This window comes from Cololabis saira, chromosome 11 (genome assembly GCF_033807715.1).
Source record: "Cololabis saira isolate AMF1-May2022 chromosome 11, fColSai1.1, whole genome shotgun sequence".
Lineage (NCBI taxonomy): Eukaryota > Metazoa > Chordata > Actinopteri > Beloniformes > Belonidae > Cololabis > Cololabis saira.
The window spans coordinates 30,191,691-30,210,888 of record NC_084597.1 but is presented as its reverse complement, the minus strand read 5'-3'; the positions used below and the strand labels follow the sequence as shown (position 1 = coordinate 30,210,888).

General features: G+C 39.7%; 1 protein-coding gene across 6 annotated transcripts in view; it reads right to left on the bottom strand.

The window, feature by feature from the left end:
- The window catches only part of hook3 (hook microtubule-tethering protein 3), a 35,247-nt gene that overhangs the window by 15,670 nt on the left and 379 nt on the right, over nt 1–19,198 (bottom strand). For 5 of the 6 annotated variants that reach the window (XR_009783496.1, XM_061734334.1, XM_061734331.1 and 2 more), the window contains exons 2-9: nt 2,840–2,925; nt 2,599–2,671; nt 2,398–2,448; nt 2,065–2,197; nt 1,892–1,959; nt 1,723–1,785; nt 895–978; nt 138–200 (exon numbers count right to left, since the gene is read on the bottom strand). Coding sequence is in view for 5 of the 6 variants with exons in the window: in XM_061734334.1 (XP_061590318.1) it covers nt 138–200; nt 895–978; nt 1,723–1,785; nt 1,892–1,959; nt 2,065–2,197; nt 2,398–2,448; nt 2,599–2,671; nt 2,840–2,925 (621 nt within the window). In the remaining variant the exon portion in view is untranslated. The remainder of the gene's footprint in view (nt 1–137; nt 201–894; nt 979–1,722; nt 1,786–1,891; nt 1,960–2,064; nt 2,198–2,397; nt 2,449–2,598; nt 2,672–2,839; nt 2,926–19,198) is intronic. The other variant, XM_061734335.1, reaches the window with a different exon arrangement.

The window sequence follows — 19,198 nt, the reverse complement described above, 5'->3', positions numbered from 1 at the left end:
AAACGTGTACACAAACACACATGCAAACACAGTTTGGAAAAGGAGAATCTGGAACAAGCAGACTGAAAATAATCTAGGACTACGTGACACACCACACATCATGGATAGAAAACAAGAGAGAAAAGGTTTGGATTTACCCTCTCTTCTAGCTCATTAAACTCTAACCTCAGTCTATCACGCTCGTCTTGCACATGGAGGGCCTTTAAGACAAGGCACAATATTGAAAAATTAAGAAAATAAGAGGAAACTGATTCGACACACAGAAGAGCAGGTAACACTTTAAACGTAAAGCATCCTTTTTCTGCAACAGGCCTGACACTTGAGGACAACAACTGTGCCCCACTTTGTCATAAAAATAAACATAGAATCTCATTTATTTCTTTTAAACGTTGTTTTACCATTAAAATAAAAAATGTCAACAGTTTGACGAGGCATTATTAGTAGCAACAAAAATCAACTAAGGAATTACAAGACCTTTGCAGAAAAAGTGATCCGTTTCCTTTAAAGTGCAACCAAATAATTTCTTAAGTATGACATTATTAGTGGAGCAGTTATACAGCAGAAAAGTTATTGATACAAATATTCGTTTTGGTGGGTAATAATTTATCTATTATTTGACTGTTGTCAAACATGTCATTTGCTTGTTTTACATAAATTTAATGAAGATTATTTGAAGACGGAAACTGCTGTCACTGTTTTCAGTTTTACTAAAGGTTATTACTATAAATGAAAGGACCCACAGGTTCTACTGTAATAGCTTCCAACAAGCACAGCTACACTAACTATTCAAGCCGCTTTTGAAAGCGTGCACTAGTAATCACTAACATGCAAGGGCCACCTCTTTTAAAAGTTTGCAACATAAATCATTGAATATCATTACTGCATAAAACGAACCTGCATGTCAAGCTCACGACATCTCTGGGCAATTTCTTCCTTGGTGGCCAAAGCATCATTCAGCTCTTCAGCGGTCTTTTTCAGCTAAAAACAGAGAAGGAAAAAAAAACAAGAATAAAACCCTACTTTATCAAATGATCGACTGTTTGCATGCATAAGACTGTTTATTTAAACAGAAAAGTATACACTAACCAACATGCTCTTTTGAATGAGCAATTGTACAGTAAATGTACCACACTTAGTACAGTATTTTCCGCACGATAAAGCCCACTTAAATTACTTAATTTTTCAAAAAAATCAATCATTCTGTATTGGTTACAACAGAGTTGTTGTGAATGTGTTTTGTTTGCTTTATAAATGTTTTATCATGCGCCTTATGTATGAAAATAGACCCGTTCATTGATATTGGCCCTTATAATGCAGTGCGCCTAATGGTCCACAAAACCAGTACCTCTGAGACAATTTTAAAGCAATTTGAAGACACTATTGACAGCATAGTGGCACACTTATCTTTATTTAGGGGTTTAAGTCCGGTAATTTCAATCCCTAATGCATTTCTAAACTCCTTATCCCCTAATAATGAAACGATATTGGTTTTAATTCAAGAATTTTCCTTTCATAAAAATGTGCCTGACACACACGTTCTGTTAAGAAACATTTCTAAAAATCACTTCAAATTTACTTGACAGCTTGAAGTACAATGCTAGTTTCTCCTGAAGTATGGTCTTCTCCAGACAAGGCTGTTTCATAGGTCCACTTTGCTAAACATGAAAAAGAAATGTATTTAAAGATAACATGATGACCTTTTCTTTTTAAACATCTCGATACCTGTCTGTCTAGATCCACATACGAGTCATTTCCTCCTGTGACTGGAGTCTCTTTGCTCATCAACTACAGAAAGACAAAAAGAGATTGGTTAGAAGAAATAAAAAAAATAAAACAGCACTAAGGAGAGGTTAAAAAGAAATGTCTATTTCTAAATAGAATGAGCATCTACCTCCTGGATGGCTGTCATGACAACATGCTGCACGGATTCCTCCATCATCATGATGGTTTGGATGTATTCTACATATTACAGAAAAGCAAAAATTATGAGGAAAAGTCAAGGTTGTCTTATATTACAGAAACTCATTTTTGAACAAAAAGGCACCAAGTGTATGTTGTAACCACCTTGTTTCTGTTCACAGTTGACAGCACAGCCCAGTATGAGCTGTAGCATCCTCCCAAGTTCTGCTGGATCAGAGTGTTCTCCAATAAGATTAACATCTGGTAGTGTGAAGTCATTAATGTGCTGGCCTAAGATCTTGAAAGAGCCAAAAGAAATGTTAAAGCAAAAACACTCTGAATGTGTTTTATATGTAAATGCTATTATCACGACCTGTGTTATCTTAAAATGACTGGTAGACTGCTACAAGTTCTACGTACCAGCAACAGAATTGCTTCTACATAATGAATGCTGGTGTTCAGCTTATATGTGAAAATATTTGAAAAAAAACTTCTTACCTCCTGGTTATAGTCTAGGACGCCTTTTAAGATTTTCTTTAGATTGCTGACCTGAAAAAAAGAGAAATTTGAAACGTCTGCAAAAATAATTACAGCTCACTTACGTGGATCAAAAACAGTGAGACCGATATTAAAAGAAAAACAAAAAAAGAAGATATTTTGAAGAAATAAACTCTACAACCAAAAATAAGTTATTGTTACCTTTAACCTCCAGTTATCCCCAACTTCTGGCTTGATTCTGCCAATCCAAACATCACTGAAATACACTATATCTCTGGAAAGGATTAAAAAAAAAAAAAAAAGGTAGTTTGAGAAAATTCAAGTTTTTGATAACTAAGTATGACATAATATGGGAAGGGGCGTCTCCTGAATCCAGCTGTTTAATTATATGAATGATGAGCAAAACACAACTATAATGTGGCAAAACAGACTGAAAGCTTACATTTTCTGAAGAACTTGGGCCATGACGACACCACTAGTCAAATCGTCTACTCTTTTGCAAGGAGCCTCAACTTCAAACGTCTGGATCTAGAAAACAAACAGAACACACAGAAACACAATATTGAGGGCTGGATGAAACACAAATCTTATGATTGTACAAAGCCACTTGTCTCTAACCATTCAGTACGTTTGATGATCGGTTCAGATTTGACATAAGAGGCTCTCCTTTTTTCAGGACTCCTTAAATACAATAACCTGTCAATGCTGTTCTGTTGCATCACTGCCTTATCTGCCAGGTCCTGGGAGGCTCCATTGTCAGTAGGGCTGGGGGTAAACGATTATTTTTATTATTATTTTTAAACTATTTTATCAATTAGTCAACTAATCTAATGAGTTAGTCTAAAAGCCTGAATTATGGTTCTGCGCTACACCAACGCAGAGCACACGCCGTCACCGTGACGCCGTCGTGAACCCTTCGGACTTCTCCGTCACTCCATTTCGCTGCGGTGCAGTGCCCCCCGCGACCACTAGGGGTCGCAATCTTTTCCTGAATGGTTTATCCGACTTTTCCGGTCACAGTGAATCAAAGAGATAAAGACAACTATTGTGCAAAAAAACAAAAACAAACACACACATGAAGAAAAGAGCGCTGAAAGTTCACGTTTCTTCAAACCGGAAACCGGAACTGCGTTGCTACCAAGCAAACCAATCACAGCCCTCTCGGTCTGCGTTTGGTCTGCGTCGCCTCGTCGCGTTACAATTTTTGAGAGGGACCTGGTTGCAGGCGAGATCATAGACATAAATACGTAGACGCCCCATCGAGCGCTGAGCCGTACGTCAACGACGGCGCCATATTGGATGTGGCAAGACTGCGCTGTAAACTAATACAAGTACATGGATTTATGTACTTATTTTCATAAAGCGCCTTTCTACAAAGAAATGTACGTTTTACGTCTAATTTATTAATTCACACACGCACTAATATACTTGGGAAACATTTAGGCACCAAATATAATATATTTAATTTTTATCAGATGGGAAAAATAAGAACTTTATTGATCCCACATAGGAGTAATTAATGTTATATCAGCTATAGAGAACAAGGTAGTGCCAAAAAACAATATATATCCCCCTTCACAAAAATAAGAAAAATAGAGAAACATATTTTATGGCCGCTTGTAAACTACCTCCGTCATATTTCCGGTATGGATCGGCGCGACGAATAATAGACACAAAGAAGACCAACTTCCGCTTGTGACTTCCGGTATGGATTGGATATATGGCGGTGCCCTTGTTGGCCATCTTGCCTGCAGTCAGGTACTCTTGCCATTTTTTGGAGGAATGAGTAATTGAATGATTATTCTAACGATTATTTTTATTTTATTTGATTAATAAAAACCATAATGTATCAAATAAATATTTACATTTAAATCCTTAATATATCTTATTAAATAACAGTTTTGCACAGCAAAATACAAATATAGAATAAAATTCTACAAAATAAAAAAGGCCAGCCTGTTTACTCTTAACAGTCCAACAAAAATCTCTCCTGTAAAAAAATTACGATAAAAAAAAAAAAAACGTAATGCAATGCAAAACCATTTTCCATATGTGTTTAAAAACAACATATTTGGTTAAACTGTTTAACAATAAGGCCCAATCCCAATACAATTTTGGGCACTTGAAATCTTCCCAGGAGCCTGTCCCAATACACCCACTACTCCTACTTTCAGCACCACCACTAATCAGGAAGCTGAGAGTCAAAAGCTGTTTTAATTTCAGCTGTAGCGCTGTTAATATGCCACTTTATTAATATTTAATATTTTTTCCAGGCGTAAAAATAACCGTTAAGATCCCCAACCTGGGCACAGTTTATCCAAATAACGCCTGTTAAGAAATTTGACCCGATGTTTTCGGAGATGAGAAGAGCTGCCGGTCCGGGGCGCAGCAGCAGCAGCAGCTCACGTGCAGACGTGATCGCCAGGTCAACCTGCGCCGTCATCCCGGGGGAGAAACCTGTAGCTCTGTTGAAAATATTGATTTTATTCACTAAAAAATAAGAAATGTCTGCCATGTTTGTTTTTTTTTTATTCAGTCCGCAAATGGCGACGAAAAGCATTCTGGGACATTTTTCTGTCCCTAGTTCAGCTAGTGTACATCGGAAAACACTTGATCCATAGGGACAGATTCATAGCCACTACACTCGTTTTCTTCACTACCCGTAGGTGGAAAGAGGAATTGGGACACCACTACCCTCACGGGAACGCGCAAAATTTAGGGGTAGGGATGAAAACTAGGGGTAGGGGGAGTATTGGGGCAGGGCCTAAATCACACATTTGTATTACATAAAAAAGTTTAATCCAAAAGGAACCTTTCTATAGCGGATATAACAAAAAAATATGTTGTTTTCAGTAGGAATCATTTTTCCGGTGGCACTTTATCTTCCGTTAACCAATAAAAAAAAGATAAAAAAATGTTATGCTGGTAAACGGAGTTATGACCAGAAAACGTCAAAATGTAGGAGCTGATGCATACCATAATTTGATCATGTGACATTCTTTTGCTTATTATATTTTGCAATTATTATTGTCCCGTCCACGAGGGACAAGGGGGTGCCTCCATGGATAGACACACGTAGACGCCTCTCTGAGCGCTGAGTCCCACATATGTTCCATTGTAAATGTTCATCAAATTCAATATAAATACGATTTATCTGAATCAGTTGTATTATATATAAATATTTGTGCTCTTTATTCAGAAAACTCCGAAACAATTATAATACATTAAAAAGTTAGAAATGTTGTCTTTTTAATAATTATTATTATACATCATAGTACAAGATGCACACCAATGGTACATTACATTAGTGAGATGAAGAAAATACTGTGGTTTAATGAACGACTATTGATGACCGTGTGCGTGTGTGTGCGAGTGTGTGAGTGAGAGAGAGAGAGAGAGAGAGAGAGAGAGAGAGAGAGAGAGAGAGAGAGAGAGAGAGAGAGAGAGAGAGAGAGAGAGAGAGAGAGAGAGAGAGAGAGAGAGAGAGAGAGAGAGAGCAATTATGGTAAAGTGAATAAATTAAAGCTGACATTATCAGTGTGTAAAGAAATTAAAAGAACAACAATCAAGTAATAAAAGTGATAATAAATATATGAGGTATCTGTACGAGGTAGGTAAATATACATATACAATAGATCAATTAATAAAGTTAAAACGTTTTTTATAGTAAATGGAGTTAGTTAAATGATTTTCAGGAATTACATGGTAATAAGAAACAAAGAATAATACAGAAGGAAGGAAAAAGAAGACTCAAACAGAAGGAAAAAGGAGGGGCAAAGCAAAAACGATAATCATATTTCATAAAATAATTAATAGAAATGTCAGTGTTTCCCCTAGAATTTTTTTTCAGGCCCGGTGGTACCCGGTGGTAAAAACCCTAAACAGACGAGGCGCATGGGACGGCATATTGGACATGTGACATGCAAAGGCATAACAAAGTTTACCATTAAAAATTATTGTAGGCCTATATTGCTGAATTATATGATCGCTTCAATGAAATCATTAGGCTTAATCTAACCTTTAACCAAAGTTGCATGGGCCTGAAAGGCTGCAGTGTGCTGGTCTGACCCCATATGAGCATATGCTTACCAAAAAACGAAGCTCAATCAGAACAAAAGAAAAAAGTTTAAATGCGTTGTTTTTTACTGGGTCACCAGTCGGACCGGTGTCAGCGGCGGTAAAGGCTGATTTATGGTTCCACGTTACACCAACACAGAGCCTACGGCGAAGTGTACGCGGCGACGCGCACCGTACCGTGCGTGTCGCTGCGTACACTACGCCGTAGGCTCTGCGTCGATTTAACGCAGAACTATAATTCAGGTTTAAGGGTAATTGAGCAGCCCCCCTCTCCACTGGAATCTGCCCCTCTTTCTCCCGTCTCACCTGTCATTTTTTCCTCTGTTTCCTCTGTTACTCTCCCTTCATCTATTTTCCGTGGCTCCGGAGTCTGGCAGAAAAATTTCTTTATGTCATGTTTGTTGCCAGATATTTTTTCTTTTTTTTTGACGGCGCCATAATTGGCTAGCTACAAACTCTATACATCCCATAATGTAATAATATGCCCGCGCTCTCAGCAGCGGTACTCGCATCGTTACTAAGCAACGAAGCAGGTTGACTGACGTTGCAGAACAGCGCTGCACAGAGGCGCTCCTAAATGTAAATGATCATTGATTTATGAATGAATGGATACGTCGCTTATTTTTGGCATATTCAATTCTTTTTTAGGCTTGGCGGGGGGTCTCGTTGGCCTGGCGGCCCCGGTAGGCCCTGGTAGGGGAAACACTGAAGGTTGTCTTTGGTGCTTGTTTGATTTCCAAATATATTAGTGTTAATGTGTGAATGGATCGATGACAGACATTAGCTGAAAACACTTTATGAAGTTCGGTTCATTTCCATGTAAATTTGCCACATCCAATATGGCGGACGAGATGACGTATCACAACAACGAGCCAGCCTGCTTAATGAGGCCTCTACGTTTATATGTCCATGGCCACGGTTACATGATGTTTCTTAATTCGAAATTAATTATGAGGAGTTCGCATTGGTTTTGTTGATGTATGTTTTTTACCCTTCCTATTGTTATAACGTACACTGTACGTAAACTGTACCCTAAACTGAGCAGACTATACCCATTCTTAAAAATCACTGATCATAATTAGTAAGATGCCAGGGATGATCCTTCACCATGCCCACCCAAATTTCTCCTGGTAGTGCAGTGATGCAAGTGGTGAAGGTGAAACAGCGATGAGATAAAAGAAAAAAGGTGAATCATGATTTTATCCAACAAAAAAAGTAAAACAAAAAAAACCTTTTGCTGGCATCTGTACACAGTATGCCACTTCCACTGCAAGGACACGTCACTGCCATTGATCAGTTCCTATTACATAACTTCAGTCATCTGCAAGTTCTTTTTCTTAAATTTAATTCTACCCAACTTCACACAGGCTCGTTCTAATACTACTTTTCACATTTTTCTGCAACATATTTGGCCCAGACAAACTGCTGCCCAAACATAAATTAGATTCTATAGATTAGATGCCAACAGGACGTGTGCCAAAAGCAGAAATAAAAATTAAAGCAGGAATGCTGGAATTCAAACAGCAAAAACATGTCCCTCATGTAAGTCTGTCTCTCTCACTTTTCTTTTTTTGGTTAAAATACGACGTCTAACTCATGAGCCACTCGTCATTGTTATGTACTGTGCCAAAGGTTTCAGAGATCATCTGTCAGCTGATGAAGTTTGTGCTGAATCTGCATGAGGTATCATGGAGAACATATTCCCAAATGTTCAGACTGTGCTTTTTAAAATATGAACCCATTCGAAAGCCGTTCCCATCGTATGAAAATCTTTTGCAAAAAGCAGCAAAAAATGCACCACTACCAATATGCCATTTTAACTGTCACGCTGGCTGACTGCAATAATTCCAACTAATCCAATTGATCGTTTAGGCGATGACGCAAGAACACCCTGAACAAATACATAGTTTCATTATTGCAGTTCTGAGCAAACTTAAACAAGGTTCTGGATAATTTTCTCTGACTGAGTCCTTTTATAATTATTTTGCAGTAGTTACATTGGTCTGAAAGATAAATAATAGTCACATCAGAAAAATTTAAACATGGCAATGTCATCAACAGAGATGAATAAACAGAATGACAGCATCCACTCTAAACCAATATGACGACACATTTTATATGGCGTGACAACAAGCCACCGATGATGCCATCTACTGCTGGTAAAAATCAAGATTATCTAAATGATAAAGTTTACACTATTTTTGTTTTAGTAGGACATGAGTTACTGCAGTTTATATGAACACAATTTGGTTCTTTCTTGTTTCTTTGTTATATGGACCTGTGAGGGATCAATCATTTGCATGACAGTAGGGATGAGCGGTATGGACTAAAAAATGTATCACAATAATTTCTGGCATTTATCCCGATAACGATAAAAATGACGATGGAAAAAATACCAATTCAACTCCACCTTTTTAACTATAAATCTATCACCACATTCAGTCTTTGGAGCCCCCAAATCACTGCTCTAAAAGAATACTAAATGCTACTAAACTACACCAATTAAATTGAATTAATAAAAACCAATTAAATAAGTACACCTGTACTGCAAAACTGGAATGACTCAAATGAAACAAGTTTGAAATGTAAGAACAGATTCAACATTTATTCAAACTGTATGGCTTAAACAGTGGGATAACAGTGCAAACAGCAAAAGTACCATTGTCCTTCAAGTTTTCCTAGCCTATAAAATCACAAAGTAGAAAAAAATACAACCTAATAAATAAAGAAACAGGACAAATAAATAAAAGCCATCGTTTGCACTGCCTGCTTTTTTGCAGACTCTGCATATAATAGATGATGTTTGCTCCTCGTCACTCTTTTTAAATCCAAACCAGTTCCAGATAACGGAGCTGGAGCCTCGTTTAATAACGAGCTCCTCGCTCTCAGATCCGCCTTCCGCCATGTTTGTTAAGGCTGATTTATGGTTCTGTGTTAAATCGATTTAACGCAGAATCATAATTAAGGCTTCACACAAAAACGTCATCAACGGGAATTTATCGTTTTTACCACAAGATGACAAATTCTTACCGTGGGGAATTCCTTTGGTATATCGTGAACGGTAAAATATGGCCCATTCCTACATGACAGTGTACCTAACTTTAAACAATCCTGTACTCAGGCAGTTAAAACATAGCTCTTCTCAGCGTTTAGATAGTTTTAGGCCGCTTGTAGTTAAATCAAGCCATTTGTTCAGACCCAGCCCACAGGAGAACCAAGACAGTACCAAGGGTTACATAACACTAATTTCCAGTAAGAACCAAAGACACTATCTGCTTTAAGTACATGCACCATTTGATCACTAATCTATAACTTCAGTTCAAAAATTCTGTCAATGTTTGACAAATGTTTCTGCGCTTCATTATCTTGTTAATGGGCATTTTACTTGAAAACATCCTGTTTTAGGTACTATTGGTATAAAAAATTATTGCTGATCAAGATAACACAGTGTAACAATCAAAAACCTCTCTAGTAAATGTCATTTCAGGCAGATAAGACATAAGATAAACAACACATCAAGAGAAATTCATTTTGTTCACAGATGTAGAGGTAAAGAGAACTGAAACAACAAAAGCCTGGAGGAAAAGGCTGCATAAGTCCTATTGTTCTAAATGTGGCTGGTGCATACCAACCACAATAACATTTGCTTTGAATAATTTCCTTTTGCACGATAGATGACAAAGTAAAGAAAACAGAGGGTGAGCTAGTCTATCAAAAACACAGACCACATAACAGTTAACAGGTATCAAAGCATTTCAAAGCAGGAAATAGAAAAAATGGTTCCATACATACAATTTACCTGCTGCCTCAAAGCAACTCAAAAGGAGCATCTTTACTTAATCTACAGATTGTAATTGTAGTCTTTTAGTGCTGTTCAAAACCATGTTCTGTGCACCATCAGATCACCTCCAATCAGTGTATCATGACTGTGCCAATCATGGTAATTTGAGGAACACTGATTGCAGAGCAGTAAAAGGGGGTTACAAAAATGTCTGTGTCCGGTGAAATAATATTAACTATAACTGCTTTGTTACGATGAGAAACTACATCAAGAGGTATTCTGATGTGGTGTTTACTTGTAGGCTTCAGCTTTGACATAAACGTCTGCAGCTTTGGGATTTTCACAATCTCATCTTCAGTGATTTCGTCAAGTTGATCTTAGATATCTTCATAGCAGCTAGCTAATTTAGCTACGGTAATTTTATTTAATACTTGCTTTGGAAACTGAAAATGTGGAACCAGAATGGTTTCTTTAACAACAACAAAAAACAACAACAAAAAATAAAACCAAAGGTTAAGCCTTCACAAGCAGCACACAGAGCAACAAAGCAGAAAAGAACACTACATTTTACAAACAGTTTTAAAATGCTTAATCCAACTCCACCCCATGATTACAGCTTACCTAAGTACTACAAAATAAACACAACCCCCCCCCCCCAAAAAATGAGTACAATAAAAACTCAAACAAGTAAGAGTGGATTAAGATCAAAAAGGAAATCCACACCTATCAGTTTGTAGAAACAGCTCGGAAACGAGAGGCTATTGAGAGAAAACGCCTCACACAGCTCCAGCTACAACTGGTTGCAGAAGCCCCAAAATGAACCCCTTATCACAGACAAGTGGAGCTACAGCTTGACTAGACTGTTTTAATGAACCGCTGTCCTTGTCCTAGTATACAAGCATGGGAAGGGAATTGATTAATCGATGAAAATATCAGTTTTTTACCTCGTTAGTATTCAGCTTTTCTGATTGACTAAAGACACCACATACCAGAGCAACTAATGTACAATTTAGGTGGCAATTAGTTAGGGCTGGGTGATATTACCTTAAATCAATATCAAGGTATACCCCCCCGTACGATGGTACATCTTTTGTGGCTACTTTCATGAGGCGTTTAAACCCCTGTGCGCTGAATGTCTCTCCCAGTGTCCTATTGACCCAGCGTCTTCAGAAAGACTTCGCTCCAACCAAGCCTACTTCTGCTCCGGGCACTGGATTGTAATGGAAAAGAAACTAGGCCAAATTGAGTCCAGCCGAGATGAGTCGAGCAGAGTAGGTACTAGTGGAAAAGCACCATTAGGTTACCTCCGCTACTCATTCATGGAACGTTTGCAGCTGAAACTCAGACCTTAGCCGGCAAGAAAAGATTCTATTTTCAGATTGGCTGGTCGGTAACTCAAGACAGCTGCTCTGAGCTGAGAGCGCTCGGTAGCGTACCGTGACTTGTTTGTAAGCTGGGCCATTGGAGTTACTATGCAGTGAAGTTAATTTCTCAGCATAAAAAATTCTATGTGTGGCATGAAAGCGTGTGAACTTGTTGAAATGCGTGAGTCTCACACTATACAGTCCTGTTATGTCAGCCGCTTCTTCATTTAAACCACCAACCATTTTCATGGGTTTCCCTTCTCGTTCAGACTGGATTTGGAGGTATTAGTTGTTTCTGGTTCAGATTGCATTATCATGCCATGTCAATTTGACTTTAATATAAAACCCTCACCTGATGATAAGAAAGTGTATCTCATGACAAAGTAATCAAATGGGCAACTTCTTCAGGCTTTTCCCTAGGGCTGGGGATAAACGAGTGTTCGTAAAACGATTAATTGGGCAATTATTTTATTGATTAGTCGAATAATCGAATGAGTAATTGGACGATTAGTCTAACGATTATTTTTCTGTTGTTCGATTAATGAAAACCATAATGTATCAAATAAATATTTTTAAAAATCCTTAATATCCTTAACATTAAACAACAGATTTGCACAGCAAAAATAAAAGATTGAATAAAATTATACAAAATAAAAAAGGCCAGCCTGTTTACTGTTAACAGTCCAACAAAAATCTCCAACAGATACGTCACTTAACGATTTAACAAGCAAATTCATGGTTGTAGATAAAATTCCACAGATAGGAGACAAGACCTAAAGACTTTGGGTTGAGTTTTTTGAGCTGCCATAATCTCAGTCTTTAAGTGTAAAGTGTAACTAGAAGTAAATCATGGATAGCCTTTTCTGAATCTAGCTGTTAGGGCAAATTCAAGCATGTTTAATAACATCTAAAATTGTCCATCTCGCCGTAATGAAATTGTAATGTTCCATGACACAGTTTGTGTGTGCAAACAACAACAATTTAGATTTTTTCTCAGAGGACTGAGACTGTCTATGGAAGCCTTTTAAGCCCATACATGTGGAGCCCACTTGTAGTTGGGTCAAATCAGAATCCTGGAGCTTTCACACCACAAATGCATTGCAACAGAGTTTGCTCACGGCCGTACCAAGACCACCTCATCTAAGCGGTCTCTCTCTTTAGTGCGCACCAGAGTCTGGTGCGCACTAAAGCACCAGACTCTTTAGACTCTAAGCACCAGACTCTTTAGACTCTAAAGTCAGAGTCTAAAGTTTTAGCCCAGAGTCCCCGTTGAGGTGAGGAAGTGAAGCTGTTTTTACAACATTGTTGCCCTTAACCGTGCTCTGCATGTGCCTGTGTTTACAAACAGGAATAGAAAAAACACAACCAGAGGGACAACACCACAATCTGGCTTTGACATGGCTTGACTTTGCTAGCTTGAGTGCACCTTGAGTGGTTTATTTTTTTTTGTCTGCACATATATTAAAGCCTGGATTATGGTTTTGCGCTACACCAACGCAGAGCACACGCCGTTACCGTGACGCCGTCGCGAACCCTTCGGACTTCTCCGTCACTCCATTTCGCCGCGGCGCAGTACCCCCCGCGACCGCTAGGGGGTCGCGATCTTTTCCTGAATGGTTTATCCGACTTTTCCGGTCACAGTGAATCAAAGAGGTAAGGACAAGTATTGTGCAAAGGACCAAAAAAAAAAATAATAAAATAAATTAACATATACACCAAGAAAAGAGCGCTGAAAGTTCACGACTGCTTCAAACCAGAAATGCGTTGCGTTGCGCACGCACACGCACACTTTTTCTTTTGGGGGGGATGACATCCGCTGCTAGTCCAAGAAAAAAAAACACATGGAAACGCACAACGAGCACTGGAAATCTGCAAGAGAAAAAACCAACAGATACAACAGGCAGAATGTCTCCGGGACCCAATCACAGCTAGGCTACCGCGACTATCTGTCACTCAAAACTGCGGAGCGAGCATGCAGGTGAATGAGCAGATGTGTATGTCTGTCTGTTTTCTATAATAGTAAAATATAATAATAAATCATCATCATCATAATAATAAATTATAAATTTTTTTGTCCTGCTGATGGAGGCCCAAAATTTTGTGCGTCTTCCATGCAGGACCCTTACATACCCACACTCACCGACAAAGACATGGACACTCATTCACTCACCATTTCACACTTCCCGGGGGGTGCAGCACCGCCAGGTAGCCCCCCGGGGCACGCGGGACAGTGTCCCCCACGCCCCGGACCTCCCAACCCCTCGAACCCATGTGTGTGTGAGTCGTGTAGGGGGGGCAGGAGGGGGAGCGGAGGCCTAAGCCAATAGGCAGGGCCAGTGGTACTTAGGGCTGCAACCAACGACTATTTTAATAGTCGACTAGTCACCGACTATTGAAACGATTAGTCGACTAATCGGATAATTAGTAAACATTTTTTTATTTTTTTATTATTTTTATTTTGTATGAGGTTGCTTTAAAGGGGACCTATTATGAAAAACACGTTTTTTCTTGCTTTAACATACCGTATTTTCACGACCATAAGGCGCACATAAAATGCTTTTTTCTTTTTAAAAATGTGCTGCGCGCCCAATGAAACAGTGCGCCGTATCTATTACCTGTATTACGGTAATGTAAGGCGGACGGCCACCATGAGAACGGTAAAGGGGGCGTGTGAAGTACCCGTGAGTTGCGGACGTGATAGAGACCATCCACAGACTGAAAGCAGTAGCGCTGGCGGAAGAAATGAAAATTGAACATTTTCATGGAGGTCCGTCTTGGTGCTTTCGCTTCATGAAACGGTGCCAGCGCAGCAGCAGCGCCCGGAAGATTACATGGAAAAGATGAAGAGCTTCCACTCATTCTGCAGCCGACACATCACCGACAAACGCATCCAGCCCAGCCACATCACCAACATGGACAGGGTGCCGCTCACGTGGTCCACCCAGCGCGTTGGATAGACGGAACCACCGCGGTGGACAGACGGGATCCGCGCCGGGGATAGACGGGACCCGCGCCGGGGATAGACGGGACCCGCGCAGTGAAGATCCACACAACGGGGTATGAAAAGTCGTCATTTATTGTTGTGCTTGCCTGCCACGCTGATGGAGAGAAACTGTGATTATGGTGGATTATGGTGGTGGTATTATGATTATACTATGGTGATTTTTAAAAGAAAAACTTTGCCTAAAGACATTTCCAGCCAGAGTCATTATAAAGGCGAATGAAAAGGGCTGGCTGGATGAAGGGATGATGATCAAGTGGCTGAGGCAGGTCTATGTGCGGCGACCCGGTGGTTCTTTTCACACATCATGCGTGGGCTAACGTGTCTGCTGGGACTGTTGTCCGGGCTTTTGCAAAAGCCGGCATTTCCGAGGCGCCGCGCGGCACAGAAAGTGACTCTGACAGCGAGGAAATTCGGACTGGCACAGCTGAATTAGCGGAGCTCTTTAATGCAGAAACAGAGGATGAGGACTTAGAAGGGTTTGATTAATGTAAAAACTGAAATAAAATACAATCAAACTAAGTTTTGCTCCCGCTCTATTTTTAAATAAGCACACTTGTGTGCTTGTGTGTGTGTTCTGCAGCGGGTGTGTGTGTGTTTTGCAGCGTGTGTGTGTGTGTTTTGCGGCGCGCGTGTGTGCAGCTCCGTGTCTGTAGACTGCGCCTTTTGGGTCGGTGCGCCGTATGTGTGTTTTAAATCCAAAAATTACACACAAAAATGAGGGTGCGCCTTTTCACGCGGTGCGCCGAATGGTCGTGAAAATACGGTATATAAAGTGGTCTCCCCTCAGCCTGCCAACTCAGACAAGGAGGAAAGCAACCAAATTCTGCAGTGTCTGTACAGCCGCCCGGATGAGCCATCCAGTGTGATGTGGCTTCTACGAGCCGTTCAGCTTCTGCTCCCTTTCGTTACGTAACCAAAATGCAATTTGCCCTCGGTTGGCCTCCGATGCTTGAAACCACGCCCACAACTAACTCTGGCCGGAACAACAACAACAAAAACAACAACAACAACAACAACTCGGCCGGCCGGAGCTTCCGCCATTTTTTCGTAGCGGTGTATCGCGTCATTCAGGCAGCCAATCAGCACAGTGCCTCATTATCATAGCCTTAGCACTGTTGCCTCACAGCAAGAAGGTCCCCGGTTCGACTCCCAGGCCCGGCAGGGGCCTTTCTGTATGGAGTTTGCATGTTCTCCCCGTGCTTGCGTGGGTTCTCGCCGGGTACTCCGACTTCCTCCCACAGTCCAAAAACATGCACGCTAGGTTAATTGGTGATTCTAAATTGCCTGTAGGTGTGAGCGTGAGTGTGGTTGTGAGCATGGTTTGTGTGTTTATATGTGGCCCTGTGATGGACTGGTGACCTGTCCAGGGTGAACCCCTGCCTCTCACCTGAAATGAGCTGGGATAGGCTCCCGTGACCCCGCAAGGGATAAAGCGGGTATAGATGATGGATGGATGACACAAATACTAAGATAATGGTGACTACAAATGACTGTGGTGATGTTTGTGTAAGTCTGTGTGGGTGCTTAAAGATTAACATATTAACATATTACCCGTACAAAACAATGCCCCCTCCCCCCAAACGACATTAAAGGGGCAAAAAGAACTGCCTAACATCTATTTTTGCTGCTTAGTTACAACTATAAAATATAAGTACTAGCTGTAATTCCAAGATAAACGTACAAAAATTGCCAAATGTGGAGGATGGTGTCAAGAAGTGCATCCAACCGAAACTTAGCTAGATCAATATGTAAAACAAGACGACCCACTTTGGTGACCCCTCCCCCCCAAAAAAAGGGGAAAAGTAGGCATGTAGCATCAATGTCATATTTTGTTGTTGACGCATCGCCACGCACACGTGGGTCACCCAAAACAAACAGTTTGCACTTTGCAGAATGGAGACAAAAACCTCCTCACAGTGTGCCCAACAAAGTCCTGCAAAAAGTCCCCCAAAACAGCCCTAAGTCATCAAAAGTATGGGAAAACTTTAAATTTTGCAGAGGCACCCTCTTGTTTCTGGTGGACAATGATAATTGCAAAATATAATAAGCAATCACATGATCAAATTATGCTCCTACATCTGATGTCTTCTGGTCATAACTCTGTTTACCAGCATAACAACATTGTTTTTTTGTGTTTTTGTTTTAAATCGGTTAGCGGAAGCTAAAGTGCCACTGGAAAAGGATTCCTACTGAAAACAGTTTTTTTTTGTTATATGCGACATAGAAAGGTTCCTTACATGATTAGACTTTTTTTTATGTAATAAAATGTGTAATTTAGTGCAAAACGGTGCCCTGTTTTGACCAAATATGTTATTTTTTAAACACATTTGGAAAATGGTTTTGCATTGCACTATGTTTTTTTACAGGAGAGATTTTGTTGGACTGTGAAGAGTAAACAGGCTGGGCTTTTTTATTTTGTATAATTTTATTCTCTTTTGTTTTTGCTGTGCAAAACTGTTGTTTAATAAACTATATTATTAAGGATTTTTTTATATTTATTTGATACAAACATGGGGCGGCAGTAGCTCATGTGGTAGAGCGGGTCGTCCAATGATCGGAAGGTTGGCGGTTTGAATCCCGCTCCATCCCAGTTGCTGTAGTAGTGTCCTTGGGCAAGACACCTTACCCACCTTGCCCCGTGTGAATGTGTTTGAATGTTGGTGGTGGTCGGAGGGGCCGTTAGGCGCGATATGGCAGCCACGCTTCCGTCAGTCTGCAGGGCAGCTGTTGCTACAAAACGTAGATTACCACCACCGGTGAGGATGTGTATGAATGAATAATGATCTCTGGGTGCCTTGAAGGGCGCTATATAAAACTAAGCCGCTATATAAAACTAAACCATTATTATTATTACATCATGGTTTTCATTAATCAAACAACAGAAAAATAATCGTTAGACTAATCGTCCAATTACTCATTCGATTAGTCGACTAATCGATAAAATAATCGCCTGATTAATGGGTTTAAAAATACTTGTTTATCCCCAGCCCTAGGGAAAAGCCTGAAGAAGTTGCCCATTTGATTACTTTGCCATGAGATACACTTTCTTATCATCAGGTTAGGGCTTTATATTAAAGTAAAACTGGCATGGCATGATGTAATCATCTGAACCAGAAACAACAAGTTTGAATACATATACTGCTGCTACTGGACAAACGTACATAATCCTCCCACTATTCCATCAAAAACTGATAAGACTCCAGCTTGTGTCCAGTCAACTTGACACATATGGAAGCAGAGGACAACAGGGATGCAAGGCAGCATTCCTGTAACAAGCGTTTCAGTCAGGGCAGTGAGCATGTGTTTACAATCCATTAGTGACCTGTGCCAGCAATGTTATGAATACTCTCCGTAACATGACATCTCAGCTAATCAATGCTAAACTGCTATTTTCTTTATTTAAACCGTCAACCAAATTGTGTCTCTTTGGCTTAATTATGCAAGTAGCTGCCACGTCATATATATATATATATATATATATATATATATATAGTACTCGAGTTGAGGGGGGATGGCATCCCCCCTGAAATAGAAACGGTCAAAATCATCCCCCCTGTAAAACTGCCATCCCTCCTTTCCATCCCTTATGTCATTTCATCAATGAATGTGGTTTTACTGCTATTTCAACATTTAGAGTCTTCACCAGAAAAATAACTTATTTGACAATTTTCACTTGAAATAAGTAGGAAAATCTGCCAGTGGAAGACTTATCTTCTTATTACAAGCAAAAAAATCTTGTTCCACTGGCAGATTTTTCTACTTATTTCAAGTGAAAATCTACTTGAAACAGGTAGAAATTGTTGTTTTTTTCCAGTGATGACTCTTGTTTTAAGTGAAATGAGATTTTTTTACTAAAATGAGACATTTTAACTAGAAATAAGACCAATATTCTTGTTAAGATTTTGAGTTTTTGCAGTGATCCATTTTACTTATCATGTGAAGGACAGAGTCATATTGATTGTTTTTTATTGTTGTGTTTTGATGTATTTGATGTAAGCCCAGTGGATATTTAAAGCTTACAGAAGGCTGCATTTAACTGCTGCTATGTCATTCCTGCAGTATTTCTGCAGGTGTTTTGGTCAGTGCTATTATTTGTAATATATTATAATATTTGTAATCAGCACAAATTATCTGTCCCCATATGATAAAATCCACCATCCCCCCTGATTTTGTTTTACAACTCGAGTACTGTGTATAATATATATATATATATATATATATATATATATATATATATATATATATATATCCATCCCCTTGTCGGGCAATGTTCAAACTTAGCCAATAAAGCTGATTCTGATAAGAAAAAAATGTAAACATGAACCACTTGGCAGCACGTGACGATCCAGCCTGGCGGCTTTTCTGCTTTACACGTCAAATTCCTGCCGTCAGGCTTTGAGCACAAAGATGTGGGGGAGATAGACGGATGGGAGGAAGGAATGAGGAAGGACCAGCACGGTACACTAGACAACAATGACAGGAATCCAGACCCAAAACTACACACTTAGATTACCCTTAAATCACAACACGTGGATTCAGCGGGGTCAACAGATTTAGTGTCGGGAGACTGAGCCA